Source organism: Pezoporus occidentalis, unplaced genomic scaffold (genome assembly GCF_034315485.1).
Source record: "Pezoporus occidentalis ecotype Australia unplaced genomic scaffold, CSIRO_AGI_Poc_V1 ctg113, whole genome shotgun sequence".
Taxonomy (NCBI): domain Eukaryota; kingdom Metazoa; phylum Chordata; class Aves; order Psittaciformes; family Psittacidae; genus Pezoporus; species Pezoporus occidentalis.
The window spans coordinates 1133335-1154483 of NW_026912918.1; the positions used below are offsets into that span (position 1 = coordinate 1133335).

General features: G+C 46.5%; 1 protein-coding gene across 5 annotated transcripts in view; it reads left to right on the forward strand.

The window, feature by feature from the left end:
- The first annotated feature begins 476 nt into the window (after window positions 1-476).
- Window positions 477-21149, forward strand: part of SYT17 (synaptotagmin 17) — a 39402-nt gene continuing 18729 nt past the window's right edge. The window contains exons 1-5 of one of the 5 annotated variants that reach the window (XM_062634895.1): window positions 477-601; window positions 3728-3745; window positions 5143-5291; window positions 10421-10569; window positions 10975-11594. In XM_062634895.1, coding sequence (XP_062490879.1) covers window positions 587-601; window positions 3728-3745; window positions 5143-5291; window positions 10421-10569; window positions 10975-11594 — 951 coding nt within the window. In that variant the 5' untranslated portion in view covers window positions 477-586. Of the gene's footprint in view, window positions 602-3216; window positions 3589-3725; window positions 3746-5142; window positions 5292-10420; window positions 10570-10974; window positions 11595-21149 lie in introns of those variants that run through there. The other 4 variants (XM_062634886.1, XM_062634905.1, XM_062634924.1 and 1 more) reach the window with 4 other exon arrangements.

The following is a 21149-nucleotide window of genomic DNA, read 5'->3' on the forward strand; positions in this document are numbered from 1 at the left end:
GGGAGAACACCAGTATAAACATGTTTTAACTTTGTTCATTCAACCTCATAAAACGACTCCATCCTTGTGAAGCTCAGGTGCGTTCATAGCATCTTCTCACAGACAAACTCTTTAGAGGAAAACACCGCTATAGAAATTGCTCTATCAGACAAGGCCACCGCTCCACACGTACGAGCCTCCGCTTCCCTCGGCACCTCCCGCGTCCCCCGGGGGCCAGGAGGGGTTTCCAGCCCTGAATTTCCTCGCCGGGCCCTCTGGAGGTCAGTGTTCGCCCGCGCTGCAGCGGACCTGTTGCAGCCCCGCGGAGGCTCCGCGGGCAGGGGCGGGCCGGGCGGCAGCCTGCCCGCTCGCCGGCCCCTCGGAGCGCCAGCCCGGCAGCGCCTTCACAGACCCGACCGGCCGCGGGGGGCTTCGGGACCCCCGCGGTGCCTGCGCGGCCGCGGAGCCGCTCTTTCTCTCTCTCACACACACACACACACACCCCCCCACACCCCGCCCGGGGCGGTGCCGCACCGCGGGGCGTACTGCGGCGCGGGCGGGTGGGGCGGGAGGCGCCGTGCGCACCCCGCGGAGCGCCCCGCGGAAGATGGCGTACATCCAGGTGGGTGCGGAGCGGCGGAGGATCCGCGTCCTAAGGAGGGATGAGTGTCACGTCTGGGGCGTGTGCAGGGGGACCCCTGCTCCGTCCGCGGGATGGGTCTCGGTGCCTTGGCGGCCCCCTCCCTCCCCGTTCTCCTGGCCCGGGGCTGGTGCGCAACTTCGGGTTAACTTCTGGGGAGGAGTTCCCGGCGGCGGCAGCCCCCGGCGAGAGGGGCAGGCGGGGCCGGGGCAGGAGCAGGGTGGGAGCGGGTTCCCGAGGGCGACGGGGAGCAGCGGTCGGCCCTCGCCCTTGTCTGCCGGGGGGAGCGGGGTGGCCCCGGGTGCGGGCGAGCCCGGCCCGAGCCCGCACTAGGACTTGCCGGAGGGAGGAGGATGCGAAACCCCGCGGGCAGACCGAGCTGCGCTGGGGGTAAACCGTCTCCCCAAGCCCGAAGTGTCGAGGGGCCCCAGCCTTTGGCTGCCGGACGGGACCCCCGGCAGTGTGAGGCTGAACTGAATTTTGGGCTGGTTTAAACCCCGAGCGGTTTCCCCCCCGCCTCGGCTCTGCAGTTCCCAGCTGCCTGCGCCCATCTGTAGCTCCCGAGGCTGCCGCCCCGTTTTCAGATAAACCCGAGCGGAGTATTGGCAGTGCGGGCGCTGGTAGAGACACCCGCTATCGCCGCCACCCGTGACCCGCCATCCCGCGGGGCCGCATCCACCTCCAGCCACCCCGCTGTGTCCCCGCGACCGCCTCCCACCGGGACTGAGCCGCCACTGGTGTGTGCGGGGCACCGGGACCCTCGGCTCGGCGGGGATCTCGAGTGGGGCCGGGAGGGCTCCACGGCAGCGCTGCCGTCGGGGCCCGCTGTGCGAGGCGGGAGTGTCCGGGTGGGAGGAGGGCAGCGGGGACACCCCATTATCCCCGCACTGTGGCGTTAATCACGTTGGGGTGGGGTGGGACACGCTTCCTAGGCTGTGGTGTCTGCTGTGGTGGGGCTTGTGAGCCTTCCCTGGGGGTGTCACAGCGGGGACCCCACCCTGCTGCGCCATCCCCCAGCAGGGACATGGCCACAGTGGGCTGTTGTAACTGGTCTGTTGCCCCGGTTGTGATGGCAGCTGTGCTGGCTCAGAGCAGGGGGACCCCTCATGGGCCGGGCAGGCTGGGGAATAGGGCTCTGCATCAAGGTGTGGAGATGAAGTCCTGCCTTGCACCCAGAGCTGGGTGAGGGGATGCATCCAGGGCACTCATGACTGGCCTTCAATGAGGCTTCTCTCATGTTCCCAGCCGGGTTGTTTTGTGCTTGGCCGGTTTGGGAAGATAGGGCAGGGCATGATGGTGCCTCCCTGACCCCAAGGGCTGAGCCCTTCTTCTGGGGGTGCTGAGCACATCACAGTGATTTTGTGCCCTGAGATCCTGCTGCACCTGCTTGCATCCTTCCCTAAACCTCTGCCTGTTCCAAGCCCCGACCCTCCTGCCTGGCATGACATGAGCGAGGTGGATGAACATAGGTGGTTGTGTTTGTGTTCCTTTCATTGACCCCTGCATTGAAGTTGCTGGTTACTTGTTTACCTCTTCTGCACTATAATACTTAGTTCCTCTTTCTGCTGTCCATTTCCTGGTGGAGATCTGTGGGTGGTTGTGGATTCACTCTGTCATGGTGCCCACAGGACCACTGTGCTCTTGGGGCTGGTAGCACACAGGCATGGCTTCACATCACTACTGGCTGATTGGGAACAGGAGGGCTGTTTGACACCGTGTGTCCCCATGGGCCACTCTGAAATGCCACTTCCTTCCCACAGCACGTGCTACGGTATGGCATTCCATCATGTGGCACGGATCCAGCCTCTTCGTTTCAGAGTGATTTAAATATTCTTGTTGCAGCTTTGCTAAACCACTGTAGCCTTGGCTGCAACTTAGCATTAATGAGGAATGATAAAGCCCTTTAAACCATTTAGAGTTTTCTTAAACAGTTGGTCCATGGCTGGCTGGTAATCACTGTCTTGTCATACAGCACTGCAGCCTCTTCATATTTCTAACAAGTGGTGGCCTTTTCACCAAGCACTGGCTTCCAGGAATTTTAAAGGGGGAGCTTGCACCAAAACGTGGCCCATGGGAGAGTTCTTGGCAATAAAGACACCTTTTGTGACCTGGTTGCTTTATAAAAGGCTGCTCTTGTCCTTGTCACGAGCATAAAGCTAGAAGCCAGTATCTACACATGGAAGAATAGAGTGTGTAGTCTTTTGTTTTGTGGTTTTGTCTTGGTTTGATTTGGTTTTTTTTTTAAGGATTTCGCCTATAGAAACACAGCCAGGACAGTTGGGAAACTCTTTAGACATTATCAAGGGAGCGTGATAGGAAAGATGTCTCAGGAGGCACCTGAAATGCTTCTGAGTCTCCAGTTGTAAATGAAGTGGGTCAAGTATAATATTCTAAGGGTGGTTTTGTGAATAAAACACTGCCTTGCAATGATTTCTTCCTTTGCTGTATATTTTCTCCATGGTTTGATGGAAGTGAATGCAAACTGGAGTTGGTGGCTCAAGTTTTAAGCACTTCTATTTTTTGTATTCTTCAAGTCACATCTGAGGATGAGACTGAAGATGCTCAGCTACCTCAAGTGCTGTGTACTTAATGGGGAGTATGCTGCATCTCTACTCCTTCCTAGAAACGTTGCTTTTAATGAGTTGGCATCGAAACTATGTTTATGTGGGCTGAATCAGGAGGAAAGCTTTTTTTTCCACTGTGGCATCTAACTGGAAAAATTTGGGTATCATTTGCTGTCAGCAGCAAGTAGTTGCTGCAGCTAGAGACAGGATGTTAAAGAGGAAAGTAAGTGGTTGCATGTGATACCCTGATCGTAAGGGGCAGTGAGGAGGATTTTCATTGCTCTACGATGGGTTTGGGAATTTCACTCCTGGGGAAGGAGGAACAGAGGGAGCTTGGTGGGGAAGGACTGGAAACAGAAGCTGATGGCTGGTGAGGAGACCTCTCCTTCCTCTAACATCTACAAGGTGCTGTCTGAAATTCAGGCTTATCACAGGCCAGGCCAGGTCATGGCAGAAAATTTAAAGTTATTTGAACATTGCTAACCTGCTTTTGTCTTTTTAATTTTGTTCCCCTTTGCTTCATCCTCGATGTCTAAAAGGACAGTTGGAACCAATAAATGAGGTGAGTTAATCTGATGATTCACTCTCCGCTCTGTCTCCTTGCTCCATCCTGAGGGGATTGTCTTGTCTTTTCTGACTCTTTACTGATGTCCTAGATATAAGTGATGTACTGCATTTTGGGCTAGTAATTTTTAGTTTTTTTTTTTCCCCTTCTCCCCCAGTGTTCAGATTTTGTTTATGGAAAAAATGTGTGTTTTACTGGAGCAAAAAGAAATGTTCCTGTGTAGTCTTCTCTACAGATCTGTGTTTCTCAGAGGAATCCCCTTTGTGTGGAGTGATAGTGCCCCTGTGTCTGCACACTCATGAATACTGCAATGTCTCAAGTATTTTTGGTGGGATATCTATAGAGAAGATCTCACATGCTTTATTTCTTCAGCTTCATAGGAACATTTCAAGGTCACATACCATCATAAAGTGATTTAACCCTGTATGTGCACATGCTGTGCTCTTGCAGCTGCGCGTCTACCCGCATTACTACAGTGTGATGCCCTTTATTAGCAGGGCCCTTGTGCTGGCTAAGCAAGCCTTCTTATGACCTGCAGAAGTTGGAGCTGGTGTGGGTGGGAGATGGGCTGAAGCTTGGCTTTCTGATCCTCTTGAAGCAAGCAGAGCTGTGAAGTGGAGGGAAGGCTGTAGGGATGGCATGGAAGTGGGGCAGCAGCCTGCTGCCCTCCAATGGGGTGCACCCTGTGGTTGTAATGTTGTCAGGGAGCACTGCTACAGATGATGCTGTCAGTACCACCATGGAAACCTAAGGAATAAAATACTTTTCTGGGTCAAGTAGCTTCTTTACAAAAAATCATTGAAGGTTCTTCATGAAATTAATCATAATAGCAGAGGAAGGCATGTGGACAGAGTGCCTTTGCTAATCCGTTTTAGTGGCAAGCTTGTTGGGCTGTAATGCTGTATGTGTATGGATCATGCAAATACTACGTACTGATGGATCTACAGGGATGGAATGTGTTCACATTGCTGTGTTAATTAAATAGACCCTTATTGGATTAAATTGGAGCTTTCACTTACCTTCTCCTTTAAATTCCTTCTGCTGTACATTTGCCAATCTATTAGTTTGTTGATGTGCGTGAAAGAATAAGCATGTTTCCACTCTAGCGTATTGCTATGCCATAGTGTTTTGTAAATCACCCTCTTGCCAACCTATATAATAATACGTTGCTATGAGAGGGAAAATACCTGCGGTGAATGCTTATTTTTCTGCCTTGTTGTGGCATCAGTGAAGTTGGGCTGGTAACTGCATAGCATTTGTCTGTTGATATAGATGGAATAAATATAGTTCTTAATGTTCTGTTGCAGAAACACAAACATAAATACAGCTGAATGTTATTTCCCAATAGCTATTGATGGGTTGTAATCTTGTACTTTGGTTTCCAATGGCTTCAGGGTCTGCTCGCTAGAATCTCGGATCTCTTGCTGTGCCGGTGGACTTGTAGAAATTGTTGTCAGAAGTGTTTCGACTGTAGCTGTTGTCAAACAAATGAAGATGAAGTTGAAATCCTGGGACCTTTTCCTGCTCAAACTCCAGCCTGGCTGTAAGTTTAGATGAACAATTTCCTAGCTTTAACTGAGGAGTAGGGCTGCTTGGCTGTGATGAGAGTATTAATGTGAAATGATGACAGGACATTCAGAGGATGCTACTTAAAAAGGAGGAACCTTCTGCTGAGGCTGGGAATGTAGGCTACTCAATGGCAAGGTGAAAAAGGGCAACCCTATTAGCTCAAATAGTAATGTTAGATGGGTAAGATGGAAGTTACTTAGCAAGCAAGCTGACAACTGGTTTAGCTGTGCACCCTTTTCCGAAGATGCTTTTCATCTTCAGACTTCCTTCTTTTTCAAATGGACCAGCCCTTTGGAGCACTTCAACTTAACTTAAATGCTGATGAGGTTGTTTTGAAATGTTTTCTTACCCTAGCATAAGGTGATTATCATATAGGCAGATGAAAGGTGTACCTTGTACATGCTCTAAAAAGGAAATGAATTTAAAATTTCATTTAGCAAGACTTGATCTCCTGTGCTATCTCAGTACTCTTTAAGATTTCCTCTTGAACCATTAAAGAACAACAGTGGCAGCGCCAGGTTTTATCTGGAGCTTTGATTAGTGTATTTGCAAATCTATTACTAAGAAAGTCAGTGAAGTTGTGCTTGTTTTAATCCCTCTCTTTTGAGAGTCTGCAGCACAAAGGTGACCCTGTGGAGACATTAGTGAAACCAAGAAGGGAGCAGAGGTCTCTTGTCTTTTAGTGGCTGGGCTGTCTCTGTGAGAGCAGATTGTTTGATGAGTCCAGTTCCAGTGAGTCCAGAAGCTGTGGCACAGGAGATGCCTGTTCAGTGCATCATTTGATGCTCAGAAGTTTGTACCTAGGCACCGAGACACTTGGTTGATTTTATCTGCTCCTGTGAGTAACTGCGGTTATTCTCTGTCAGGTCTGGAAGGTCCATATCTTGGTGCTGCATAATATAATTTGTCTCATGTTTGAGTCTTGTCTATATGCTCTTCTGAATCCAGGTAGAACAGGATGGTAATTAATACTAAGCAATAAAAATAGAGATGTTCAAGATGTGTTAGAGCGGTTTTTAAATGTGGCGTAACATATTTAAGAGTCTGATATATGCACAGAAATGGATTCACCTGCAGTTAATGGGAAATGGAAGCAAAATCAATGCTAAATAGGAAAGCACTGTGCACAGAACAGAGTGATGAGGTTGCAGTATTGGACATAGAAAGATTGCTGCAGGAACAATTACATACTTGGGAAGAAGTAGCTAGGCTTGTGGTGAGAGGTTGTTTTAGGGTTTCTCTGGTGTGCTGAGAAGCAGAAGGGACATTATATGTGTTTGAGGCTGTGTGGTCATTGTCCTGTGATGTTGGTTTTGACTGCTGGATTCTGTCTGGCTAAAGGGGCATTTTAAGCATTGAAGCTCTGTTCTTTTGGTCTCAAAATAAAGATGTATGGTGCCTTTGCAGATGAGCTGGACTTTGCCACAGGCAGAGAACATGGAGACCTTTGGACTCATAAAATGCTCTCTCCAGCCTGTATTGTTTCCCCCCGTCCTGCTCCGTCTGAAAGCCTCTACAATTAACTTACTGGAATGGCCACAGACAGAAGACAATGTGCTCTGAAAAGAAAAAAAAACAAAACCAAGCCTAGTTCTTCAGCCATGGTGCAATTTATGTTGCACCTACTCATACTAGCAGCCCTTGGTAGGGTCCCTGGGACCCCAGCCTAGGTCATATATTCATCTTTCCTTCCAGCCTCAGGTGATTTGGTGCCATTAGGGTCTCCTGTTCTGCTCTAGTGCTCAGAGTAGTTGAGTTCCCAAAGGTAATGCCTGAGAGGGGCAGCAGGAACCAAAGAAGAGGACACACGAGACAAGTAGCTTTGCAAGGAGGCATGGATGCTGCCATGCCTTAGGATCACTGAAGTCACCATCTCCTCTGGCACTGTTGCAAATCCTGTGATCTCTACGTATGCCTGTTAACGCATGTTGATATGGAAGCTGGAGATCAGGCTTTGCTTGCTTGAAGAGGCTTTTGGCTTCTTGTCGTGAGCTGAGATGGACGCAGGGTGGTGCCAGGGAAGATGGTGATGCTTTGAGCTTCGAGGGTAACTTTGCTAGAAAATGGTGAGGGAACCCAGAAATTAGTCAAGTGAGAAGGGCAAAGAGAGCAGAGGAGATGAAGAGGGAAAGGAGCTGAGGGGATGTGATTGAGAGGAGAGGAGGAAAAAATGAGCCTGTAGAGAAACGAGAGTCTGGAAGATGAAAAAGAAAGGAGAGTAAAAGGAGACAGAAATGGTGTCTTTTGTTTGCTGATTGATAGGAGTGCCATGCTTTTTGTGTGTGCAGGTTTAAGGTGGAAGTGATCCCATGCAGCCTCTGCTGGCTCAGAATTCAGGAGCCCAAGATTTCTGTTTCACTGTGTTGATTTTAAACTCTTAAATCTCTGTATGTGTATTTGGAGGTAGGATATTGCCTGGAGTTAGATGTGTGAGCAGAATAAGAATTTGGAGTTGGTCTAGGAATTAGGTGTTTAATGGGTATGTTTTTAAGTGCTCATAAATCTGTATATATCAGTTGGCCCCTCATTCTTTTTTTTCTTCTTTTCTTTTTTAAAATGGGGCTTTTGGATTCCTAAAATGGAAGATGGATTTGATACCACCGTATTCTGCATTTAGATGCATGCATTAGAAATACGAACAAATCAATTTACTGTGTGCCATACTCATGGCCTGAAAGTGTTTCAAAAATAGACCTAGGTTTTTAGCTGAGATCTTTCCACCTTGCCACTTCTTCATGGGCCCAGGATGCTGGCATAATGCAGAATGCAATTTGCTCCTTTCTTAACTCCCCACCTAATTCCCAGGGGGAAACTGCTTCTGTGGTCATCATTGGCCTACAAGCAAACATCTGAACCCCATGCTTAATAATCCATCATTTATTTTTCGCCTATAGGTTTTCCCTTTGGCAGCTCTGACACACCTTGCTTTCCTGGAAACTCAGGATGGGATGTTAAAGCTGCATATTTACGCCCTTCCTCTTGGGAGACTGTTGAATTTTATCACTTCCTGATTTTTTTACAGTGGTAACTTGGGGAAAAAAAATTCCTTACAAAAGTGAGTCTAATTATATTGACCTGAATGTGTACTTGCTTCTTGTTATTCCCTGAGGAGCATTTGCATCCTGGTCCTTGCAGCAATGGGCTGGGAATGAGCGTGTGTGTTGGATCTGCCCCTTACGGAGTATTCTACAGAAACCCCAAAGATAAATGGATAAATGGTGCACACTCTGTGAGACTGAATGGCAGGCAGGATGCAGCTCCTCTTCCCAAAGGGTTGGATTAAACAGAAACAGAGCTGCTTTAACCAGAGCCAAAGTTTATTTGGGGAAAATTATTGTGGCTCAGCAGCAATTTCCTTACTAAAGGTCATCTGTATGTTATTAACTCACTATTACGTTTACCCATTGTAGAACATCCCTAATGCTTTTCTTCCTGATTTCCTTTTCACCCTGCCTTCTCCTTGTTTTGTGCATTTTCTTCTCAAACACAAGTATAGCCAAATGCTACCTATGATTGTGTAGACCTGCACTTAGGCGTGAAAAAGCTATTTGTGTTCCAGGTACTGATTATATGTCAAACCACATGATTTGGACTGCATTTAATGGGCTGCAGAGTTGTGCAAATATTGCATGCCCCTCTTAGCATAGGGTTTGGTTTTCATTATTAACAGACTTTCATGTGGGTAAGTTGTGTGACTGAATTAGTGAGATTGGCATGGATTCTTCTGTGACCTTTGTGGGTTTGGAGAAGAATTTCCAGTTCAAATCTGTTTTATATGGGGGGTGGGGAGATGGGATGGATATGACTTTTCTGCAGTTTTACTGCTTTTTGCAGGATATATTTGTTGCTCTGCTCCAGTCATTGGTTACTAAAGCAAATGATTCAATCTATTTCATTTATACCCAACTGTGCCATGCTTGTAGAAAGGGTGAATCAGGAGCAAAACTCACACAGTATTCCCCTTTGTTTTGCTCATTTCATGCTGATGCTTTCCTTGTGATCTGCTGCTATTTTCTTTTGAGTGCTCTGTCTCATGGATTAGCCAAGGTTTATTTTGCACGATGCACTACACGTCATGTACCGCTGAGTGATTTCATCTCCGTTGGCAGCCGCTCCCCTCTGAACATGCAGTTAGAGACTTTATCTCCTGTAGTTGTTACTGGTTGCTCTTGCTCTTCTTGCGGTCAAGGCTGGGAGGTCCTGACTGCTTTTGTGAGCCGCTGTGGCTGTGACACAATGAGGGTTTTAACCAGAATGTTGTTATAAGATATATAATAGGTGTTACTTTCACATAAATTTTTTCTTTATACTTCGTATTGATATATTTACATATGTATAATTTTATATATATCTATATAAATAAACTGAATTAGGAATTACACATGGACTTCCTTATAATGCCAGTCTTCTGTAGAGTCTTCTCAAAGATGTTACAACTCTCTTCAAAGCTCCCTTTGTTGTTTAGATCCTTCCACTTCCCTGCTCCTCCCAGGGCAGTAAAATTACTGTCTGGTGAGAATCACCTGTTGTTTATAGAAGTGGATAAAAAACAGCCAGTTACTTAAACAACATCCTCCCCATGTCAATAAATAGCTCTTAATGAATGTATTTATAGGATCGAGTTTTGAAACATTAGTGGCATACCTGCAAAGCAATATTTTACTGAGAGAGGTGTGTTGTAGGTTTGAGATGTCTGAGCATGGTGGTTTCCCATGCTGGCTCATTCCTAGTGAAATCTGTGCTTCCAAAGTGTACCTGTGAGTTTACAGCAATAAGCTACTTTTGGGGGTTTGTGATTTGTGGTTTTTTCTTTCTTTTTTTTCTAAGGACAAAGATAATACTTTTGGTCAAGGTCTGCCCATGTGGCCTGTGTTGTGCACTAATACTGATACAACTCTGAAACCCAGGCAGAAAGGTAAAGAGTCTGTTTTTCACATAGGTCTGAAGTCAGTTGCTCAGCCTTTTGCTTGCCAGATAGATCAGGAGATACCCCACAGCATCCAGGGATGTGCACCTGAGATTAGACACAATACCAGGATGCATTTTTATTCTGTATACCCTTTTTACTGAGTTGAATCACGCAAAGGTCTCTTCTTATAACAGGATAAGCAGCCAAAATGAGGACAAAGATGGAGACTCTGATAATACAATCAGTGAGCTGCCTCCCACTCTGCAGGATGTTTCCCCTGACAGAAGGCGGTCGTCTTCAGATGCATCACGGTCCACTTACAGCCTCACGAGGCGGATTTCAAGTAAGGTCGTCCTTCCAACATTAATGTAATTCTTGTGGGGAAGAAAATCAAACTGTAGTGTTTGTTCTTTCATCTTTTAGGCAGGGAATCAATTCAAGTTGAAGGAACATTGATTAAAATCTCATTCTGTTCTGCAGGAACATGGCTAATTCTGTTTTCCTTGCTAAAGCATATGCATGGTAATTGCATGTGAAAATGGACAAGGAAGGAAAAGTGTAGGTGGGCTTGGACTTCAGTATAATTAAGGGTCCTACTAATTGCGGTGAAAAGTCCCACTGGGAGGCCTGCTGTGCAAGGTGTTGCACAGAGACAATAGCTATATCCAAAGAAGCACAAGTTGACTTGCACCTTTAATGGCTTCAGCTGAGTTTCTAACAATTGCATTTTTGCGTTTCCCTCCTTTAGGTTTAGAGTCGAGGAGGCCAAGTTCTCCGTTAATTGACATTAAACCTATCGAGTTTGGAATAATAGGAGCTAAGAAAGAAATAGTTCAGCCAACAATCCTGCGGAAAACCTACACCCCAGATGACTATTTTAGAAAATTTGAACCAAGACTGTACTCTCTTGACTCGAATAGCGATGATATGGACTCCTTGACAGATGAGGAGATCTTATCAAAGTACCAGCTGGGCATGCTGCATTTTAGCACGCAGTATGATCTGTTGCATAACTACCTAATAGTGCGAGTCATTGAGGCTAAAGATCTGCCTCCTCCAATTTCTTACGATGGCTCAAGGCAAGACATGGCTCACTCCAACCCCTACGTGAAGATCTGCCTTCTTCCTGATCAGAAGAACTCCAAGCAGACCGGAGTGAAGCGCAAAACGCAGAACCCAGTGTTTGAAGAGAGGTACACATTTGAAATCCCCTTTTTAGAAGCCCAGAGAAGAACTCTGCTTTTAACCGTAGTGGATTTTGACAAATTCTCACGCCACTGTGTTATTGGCAAAGTGTCAATGCCCTTGAGCGATGTAGACCTTGTGAAAGGCGGACACTGGTGGAAAGCCCTTGTGCCTAGTTCTCAGGTAACACAATTTATCAGATTATTGACAGAAATTCTCTTGCTGGTTTTTTGTGCGGTTCCTCTGCTTGTTGGCAAGTAGCGTGCTTTCCAATTAGTCATTGCCATCTTGTTAATACAGCATCTGCCGGGTTGAAATAGTGTGGGCCTCTAACTGGTCTCATAACTAAAACTATGAGGTAGAGGAGATGGCTTCCATATTCAGAGGAGGTGACATGATCCTGTGTCAGCTTTAATGATAATGACTCAAGACTGCTTTGGAAGTCTGCACCTTTTAGACGATCTTCCTTGACACTGCAGTGACCTGCATCCGTTCCCAAACACTGCAGTGACACTGTCCCATCTGGGTCACCCCTGTGGTGGGTAGCGTGACTGTGCTTTGGGGACATGCCAGTTTGCTAATGATTTGATTCGGTAAAGTCCGAATCTCCACAGACTTTTTGGTATAACGCATAAGCAAAAGATTGCAAAGTAGTGTTAGATTTGTTGTCATCATGTCCCTGAAGGAAATAAACTTGCCATGGATTTTCTCTAATGTACGTGACACATTGCGTGCATGAAAGTTTGAGTGTGTGTCTTGGACTAGATTCAACCCTTTGATGGGAGGAGAAGATGGAGAGGGTCTGCGTGCTTACATATCTGCTCTCAGGAAAGGGCCTTGATCAGTGGCACCTCCTTCCCAGCTAGGAAAAGAGTTGTTCAATCAGAAGGTCTGAGCTTTGCAGCCAGGAATGGCAGTTAGCCACCAGATTTGCTACCAGCAGTATCCCTCATGTAGCTAGAGGCACAGGACCCCATAGGAGGAGGGAGCTAAGAGCATAGCATGAGCAGTATCTCAAAATTGGTATGAGAGGGTTGTCTCTTCCTATTCCTTGCCAGCTCTGGGATTGCAATTTCTATGTTTTAGAGCCTTTGCTGAATCAAACCTCTCTGTGAACTTGGACGGTTCACATTTTCTTTGATTTTTATGTGTTCACAGGATGATGGCATAGCAAGAGATATTAGACAAGATTAACAGTAAATCGTTGGCTTCGCTGCTGATGTACAGTGTGGGTCTGAGAGTCTGATTTGGAGTGGGAACTTGTGATGAGACACTTGTATGAGTAAAATCCACTGAATGGTGTTTATATGTGAAACCAAACGGGTCTTTGACTCTGCTTTGCCCCTTCTCTGTGTGCAGAGGGGCTGGGAGTGCTTTTACTTCTTGCTCAGACTTTCTGCAGGGTACAAGGGGAAGAAGATCAAGACCCCTGATAACTGCAAGAGAGCTAACTAAATTCACTGTAACAGAATTAGGAGCATTGTGGGATTAGCCTGAACAATATTCAGGCAAAAAGGATAAGTTTTGAATGCTGTGCACAAGTCAAAATCATGGGGTCCCTGAGCACAGCTTTATGTAGGACATGTCTTTGTGTCTTTGGATCTGCTTTGCTCACTAGAGTGGCGGGGGGGGGTGAGGGCATGGCTGTGTTACAAGGCTGTTCATAAGGGGAACGAACAAAGACAGATATTCCTGGGCTGCCTTTGCTGCCCGAACCTTCCGTCAAATGTTTACTTAAAAATGCCTGCAATAATTTATACATATATATACACACACACACACACACACCTTTTTTGTGTGTTAGCAGTTTGTCATGGGCTCTGCGTTGTGTATCTGATCAGAGAGCTCTCCTTGTTGCATCCCGTTATCCTCCCGTGGTTCACACCATGCAGCCTTGCTCCGCCCTGCTCCCCCTGCTTTTGCGTGATAGATACTTCTGTGTGTAATGTATCTCTCTGTTAGTAACGTGGACTCATTCCACAGCTAATACAGACCCTGGTTAGACAAGATCATATCTGCCGTTGTGTGCCAGGCTCTGAACCAGCCCTTCCTCTCTCCCTCCCCAAAGTTTCATTGAAAGCTGCTGCTGTTTTCAGCAGTGCTGTCTGCTTCACCGGGATTCAAGATAAATTTATGCATTTCTGATATTTATAAAAGGAAGGAGACAAAGATAAAACTCAATTTGGATGGGCAGGCGTAACCTTACACACCTTTTGCATTTATCTGCTTGCTATCATATGGAAAAAAAATTAAGCAGAAAGGTCCTCTGCACCTTGGTTAGTACAGTACCTTGTTTTGGTCTTTTCATACTTCCTTGTTCTTTTACCTCGGCTGGCAGACTGCAACTGCAAAGGGAACAGCAATGCTTTTACTAGGACAACCAGAAAGGATGTTTGGTATAGTCTTCCCATGTTTCCTCAATGATAAGATATTTAAAGTTCAATGAATAAGACATATTTTATTTTAGTTGGTTAAAGTTAAATTAATTGATCAGAGGGTTAAAAATAGAGCCTGGAAAGAAGTAAAACAATAAAGCTTAGACCTTTGAACAAACCTGCTTTGGAATGTCTTTCAATAACAGTGATGCTTGAGCTAGAAATTTGTGAGGTGTTTTTGACTGCTGGTTGAAAGATTCTGTCTGCAGAATGATAGGCTTGACATACTGACAATATTTTTATACTTCTTTTTGCTTGATGATTTGAGGGACAGACAACCTTTATTAGTTTCTTGCTGGATTGAAGTGGAGTCTGTTGAAGTGTGCTTTGTGCTCTGAGCTCACGGTAGACAGGGACAAAAAAAGTCTCTGTGCAATAGCATTTTATTTTGCAGAAGGTGTCCTCAGACTCTGGAGAGCCACATGAAGCCGATGTGCTGCAGCTCTGATCATTAGTTGATGAAAATTTGCCAGGCTGGGTTGGCTGCCCTGGGCTCTGACATGGAGCAGCAGCTGGCAGCAGCATCCCCCCAGCAATAAGGATCGTGCTGGAGACAATCCTGAAGCAGGTGCTTGGAAAACCAGTAACAGGAGGGAGAGAAAAATAGACAGCCACAGACGTGGTATGTAAAGATGAAAGACACAAAATATGTGGGTTTTTTTTTCTGGCATATATAGACAGAAATGTCACGAGCTGGAGACGTGGAGGAAAGTGAATCCAGATGGCAGGAGCTATGGAGAAGGTTTTCTCTTTATACAGGTGGGAGTGGGATGGGGCAAGGTTTGTGGAAGAGCAGAGAAAGTGGCCTAAATGGTATCACCCAGGGTGAACATCTGTTTGCACTTGCTGTATCCAGCTGGAAGCCATTGCCATAGCGTGTGCTGATAAAGTCAGGTGCTGAGTCCTTGTCCCACCATCACGCTGAGCCCCATCAAGCCCAGAGCTGGGACACAGCCTCAGCACAGGACTGTGCCAGCACAAGTGAGTCCTGCTAAAAAAGGTGGGGAAGCCTGCAGTGTTGACAGCTCTGGGTGGATTTCTCCCAGTCTGAGGCATGGTCCAGCTTCTGCAGCCAGCAGCTCCATTGACTCCACTAAGAGCTGGACCAGGATAAGATGAATCGGAGGAAGATGCTTAGAGGGCTGAAGGACCTCTCCTATGAAGAAGAAAGGCTGAGAGACTTGAGGCTATTCAGCTTGGATAAAAGAAGGCTCCAGGGAGATCTCACAGCAGCATCCAGTGCCTAAAGGGGTTGTCAGAGAACCCAGTATGGGTGAGCATCATGCTGTCCTCTCAGCCTTGGGAACCAGTGCAATAAACCACTTGATGTAAGCTTCAGGCGAAAGATTGCACCTGTACATAAGTGCTTTTTAATTTGGCTCATTTGTTGAGCACATGGGGGATTGAGTCCAAAGTGGAGGCACAGGCGAGCTGCTGTCCAGTGTATCATCAGAGCCAGTAACTAAGCAGAAGGACTTATTCCTTGTGGAAAATGTCAGTGCAGGTATTGCCAAATCCTTTATCCTTAGTAGTTCTGGGAGGCTTTTTCTTGCAGGATAATTAATATGTTTCCAAAGCACAGTAGGAGCAGCTCCTGAAGTAGCTCTTGAGTCCAGTCCCCATAGGAACACTCTGCTCTCCTTAAATATCCCCTTAAACATGTGTGGCTTTGCTTAATTACCATGAATGAAGCTGGCAGGCCTTGCTGTAGCTGGGCTCATATTTGCTTATTTCACCGTTCAGATTGATTCTGAAACACGTGCTTAGGACCCCAAGTTTTATTGACATATGATTCATTTCTCTTTTGGCAGATTTGAGTAGGCAGGAATAAACGCTGTATACCAGCAGTAATGAGAGCTTGGAGATAATTCCAGAAAAGAAAAAACAATTGCCTGGTCATGGAGACAAAATAGCGTAAAAATTCCTTCTCCTCTCAAATTAAGCCATTTTTGTAGTAGAGGGATTATGTATTGGACTTGCTTTTTTGACTTTGTACTATGAATGCACTAGAATGAGCTCTTTGCTTTTTACATTCAAAGTGTGATATGTGCTCCACAAATGGAGTGGCTTTGCTGTGGCAGCTCTCTGCAATAGTAGATTCCCATCTCAGGATAAGCCTACAGCAAGTACTGCGCTGTTCTCACCGTGCCATGTTTGGGAAGGAAAAGGGGGAAATGAGTTTGAAATTCAGGTACTGACTCATTTTGGTGCATTCCTCTTGGGTGCTACGTTAGTTCTGCCATGCAGTCAGGTGGTTATGGCATGGGCTTGGAGGCCTCCAGCTGTGCGTGTACCAGGTTTGTTCTTAGCACCCTGGTTCGTTGGGCATTGCAGCCCTGAGAAGGAGCCATCCTTGGGGAACATGGATGATGCCCTGTGTTTGGTAGCATGGTATATTATTGAAAATAGTGCCTGCACTCATCTCTCATACAGGCATAAAGCATTGGTCATGCAGAGATTTGGTTCGGAGAATTGGCACAACAGTTGACTCAAGTCTGTGTGTGCCAGAGTGCAATGGGGGTGCATGTTCATGACGGTTAAATATGGGAAATGAAACATGAAAGTGAACGGTGTCAGGGATTTTTCCTTTTCTTACTTTTTCCTTTTTTCTTTTTTTTTTGTCTTGCCCCAAAGCTCAGTGGCTGCTTAATTAAAGGAATAATGCATAATCATTGATGGCGCATGCGGATTGGGTACTTAGGGCTATGCTCACTCATTAACAGGATATTAAAATCAACCTGGCAGATTGCCTGTGTCAGGCAGGAGAGATGTTCTGAGCGAAGCTTGGCTGGAGGTGTGATGCCACCCCCCTGCAGGTCACTGGAGTTGAGGGAACTGTGATGGGATGCTGTGATAGACACTTGCCTGTCATGATGACATTTTTAGCTCCTAACCTGTGGTTTGTTGTCATGTTTTAGTTTATGATATTCTGCCATCTTTCCTTCTCTGTGTGTTTTTTATTCCCCAGATTTGTTTGTGTTATTTCCCCCCCCTTTCATTTTCCAGTGCTCCAGCATAAGAAATGCTTCTAGATTATTTTCTCTTCATTCTTATCTGTCTCTTCTGCTTCCAGCTGTTGACCCAGTCACCTCATCCCTTCCCCTCTGTGCTGTTCACTCTTTGCCCTTTCTGTGTAAGGCTGGGATGCTGTGGGGTGTATTTTGTGGAGGAGCTGCCCAGAGGTGGGGCCTGTGGGCTGGGCCTCTCCATGCAACATCTTCTTCCCAGATGTTTTTGCACAGGAGAGGTTTTCTCATGGCTGTCAAAACTGATGCAAAGCCAGTTAGGCTTTAGAAGGGATTTTGTGACTCTTCTCATCATGCATATAGCCAGCTTCTGTTACACAAGTAACACTGTTCTTAGCCATTGGTCAGTACGTATTTGTTTTCAGGTTCTGGTCCTTAATAGCTTGGCCTTCCTGAAATGATTGCTGTGTGTTGCAGGATGCTGTAGAAAGCCTGTTGGAGCAAACTGTTGTAAACATCAGTTTTCTAATGTGCCTGGAGGTACCGTCACAGATAACCTTGAGGAGGAAAATCAATCTGAAACTTCATTAGGAGCATTGCATAGATGTCTGTGCTGATGTAATGTGCTCTGGTTCCCGTCGGGAACAGAATTTAGCTGCAGAATTGTGCTGGTGTTGTAACAATGCACAGCCAACAGTCTGAGGGGGGGCTATGAGGAAAGAATTGCCCTGGTCCAAACCAGGTGTGCAAATGGCCCTAATTATAAACTCCTCTTCCCTGGAGGTGGCCTCTTTGTGTTTCAGAGATGTCAAAAAAGAAAAATAGATTGCTTATGGGTGTCTGGTTCCACCCAGTCAGTAACTGCAGAAGGTTCTGGATCACACGCGAGCCCGAGGCTGCAAATCCAAACGTCTGGCTCTGTAACACAACTGCGGAGAGGAACAGCCAGGAGTGAAATGTAAATCAGAGCTTCAGGAGGGTCTCGGATGTCCCCGACTTGGTGTCACTCCGGCACCTCATCAAACAGGAAATTGCTTTTTCAGGGTCATCTGGGATCTCGGCACAAATCAGCACATCATCAGCATGATAATGGCAACTAAAATGATGCCTTTGCACCGTGGTGCCTGAGGGGCACCTCTGCAGCTGTGTTCTATGAACAAAATATTCAAAGCAAAACCAACAGCATTTTAGTTTCCTGGTGAAAAGACCTAGGAAAAGTAAAATTCAGGCACTTCCTTTCCCTATAGTGAACAAGGTGCTGATGACACCTCTTGTGTATGAACTTGCATCCCTCTTCTCAGCTCAGCCTCTACGTGAGTCTGAGGTTGGGGATGCTGCAGTGTGTGACAAAACAGGAGCCATGCTTCTATGCCTGTGGTCCCCAGCAAGATGTGTCTTAACACCGGTAAAGACACCTCTGAACAAGGTGATGGGCATGGGAGTCCATGGTTATGGCAACACAGAGTGTTTCCAAGGTGCAAGTGAGCTGGAGAGGCTCTCTGGTCAGCTCCTATGGCCCCACGAGCCACTCAAGACCTCTGTGGCCATTCATTCCTCCCTGAGCCGAGTCTCCTGCCTGACCTATCGAGTCCTGTTTCTCCATCTCGCAGTGGATCCAACTGTGCGCTCCAGTTACCTACGTTTTGCATGCTGTGCCAGTCAGTCCATTAAGCTGCAGCTCTGTCTGCATCTCCATCTTCATCTCTGACACACACTGTGCCACCAGCATGTCTTATGAGCAAGACTGTCACATCAGCATAAGTATGCCACGGCATGAGCTTGCTGGGGAAAGAATGAAGCTCTAAAACCTAAGGAGGCCTTGTACCTTGTGCTTCTTGGAGCAACATGTTAATTCCTTGCTAATGGTGGCAGGTAACCAAAGAACAGGAGAAAGCTAGCTAGTGTGGTGCAGTGGAAGCAGTGCTGGTCTGACATGCTGGGGAGGCATATGTGGTGACTGCTGGCCACCAATTCGTTTTCTTGAGTGCCTGATGTCCCCTCAGGCACTGTGGCAGGATTTGAAGCATGTTTCCTAAATCCTTCCAGTTAAACTAGAAATAATGCCTTCAAAAGAGCAAAGGCAGTTCAGTGCTTGGGTTAAGTGCCTTGAAAAGGCTGAGTCACTTGTTCTGGGAGGGAGCTATCCAGGGATCTGGGTTTCCTTCTGAAAACACCTTTTGTTACTGCTGCAAACACTGCTGGTGCTCACCCTACAATGGAGCTGCTGCTTTCTGGCTGGCTTTGAGCACACTCATCCTGCCATGGCCTCTGTGGGTTGGATGTTCCTTCCCTTAAAATAGTTAACAGAAATCTGGGAATGCTTGAAAAGCACTAAGGGGCGGAAGGTGCTACTGAGATTTAGGTAATTAGGCCAGATCTGGGACTCATTAAAGCTAGTGGTAGTCTATCTTCTGACTTCAGTGGATCACACTTACAGAATACAGCATTTTATATCTCCCCTTACTCAAATTTAAGCCCAGATAATCAGAAAGTTTTCTAGAGGTGCCAATATCCCTGTTAGGTTAGGTCCTACAGAAAATCAGGGATTTAGCTTTACCTTTACCTATGGAAGGCTTGTGGGTTAGGCAGCAGTGTGACAGTTATGTTATAGTGGCTCCTTCAGTAACCTCTGCAGGGGTTATGTGACCCAGTGCTGGGGAGGGTTCAAGTGGGTGTCAGGCTTGGTTCTGCTTGGGGGCAGATGCCTGGTTTCCCTGGCAGTGCTTTAGAGAGTGTTACATACCCAGTCTGATATTGTCATGCATAAATACAGTCAGGAGTTAAATGTGTCCAATGTTAAATATGTTGGAAGTGTGGAGATCTGCCCTCCCTTGCTGGGCTTCACCATTCCTCCCTGACCCAAGGAAGTCCCTTAGTTCCTGCAGGTCTTGGATAAGATCAACAGGCTCCAACAATGGATGAATGGAGTTATTACCCCAAATCTTAATGTGGATTTTCAGCACTCTAAGCTTGAGGTGACTTGAAAGGTCCTGCATCCCTACCCAGTGCCAGCCGGCCTCCTGCCTGTGCCAGAAACTTGGTATTTGCAACAGGAGCTGTTTGATTGTCTCCTCTCAGCAGGTAATAACGTCACTAATTAGTTTCCTAATTCGTGCTGTCCAAATGTACCTGAATTTCTAGGAATTAAACACTGCATGGAACCCGACACAGCAGTTAATGCAAGTGGAAGTAGGACTGGATACGTTGTTGATATGTTATAAAGAATGAGTTTGAGGGGTACCTCAGCTGGATCCTGCTGTGGGCACTGTGGTGCTTTGTTACTGTCCTGGTAATAGATTTAGAAGTTGCCAACTGTTTTTGGTGATAAATGTGTCTTCAGGCAGTTCCAGCCACAGAGCCAAGATCAGAGAAGAGTTGTTTGGGGAATATCAAACCAAAGGTGATAGCCTGAATTAGGTAGATGATGCTTAAATCACCTTGAATGTCAGGCTTTCTTAGATCCTAACGTTGTGCAACCATTGGGCACAGCTGTGTATATAGGTATGGTTTGACGTCACAGAAGTCATGTTGGGTCAGGTTTGTGTTGGGGAATGGTGTTCTGATTGAAAGAACTTCTAATATCGTATATTGAACAGGACTGTGATATGGGAGTTGGCAAAGGTGGACAGAAGAGGGGTGCCTTCTCAGTGAAGCAGTACTGTAGCAATGGAAGAAAATGCACATGATGAATGTGAGTATGTGTGCTGTGTAGTTGTATACTGCCACATCAGAAGATGCTGTGACAGAAGGCATTTGGGGTAAGAAATCAGATGCTTTTCCTTGTGGGGAAGAAGGGCTGTGGGGAAGGTCAGGCAGAAGGTGGGGCAGCTTGGGGTGGATGCTACCAGGCTGGCTCTGGGGCTGGCTCCTGGGGCAGTGGAGTGTGTGAGGAGGGCCATGTGTTTGCCTTAGGATCTGTGATGTGGGTCCACACTTCACCCAGGGGCTGAGTCAGGATGCTGCTGTACTTGCAGCCTTTGCCTTGCTCCCCACATGGTGCTTCCCTTGTCCTTTGCTCATTAAATGTGTGGGGTTAAACACAGGGGGGTTGCTTTGCTAGCTCCTGAAATGCAGTGACCTTTAATATGAAATTGGGCAGCCTATTGCCACATTTTCTATGAAAGCCAAAAAAAAAGGATATTGATTTAAATTGAATTGTATTATGTAGCATCGGGGGTGCAGGACTTCCTCAGCCTGCCAGTGCTCCTGCATGCCACGCACGTCCTGCTGCTTTCCCCGGGAGTAGTCAACAGGAACAGGAGAGGAGACAAAATGCCTCAGGGAGAACTTTTAATACCATTACCTGACGTCGGTTTTAGTGCTTGGCTGGTTAGGTG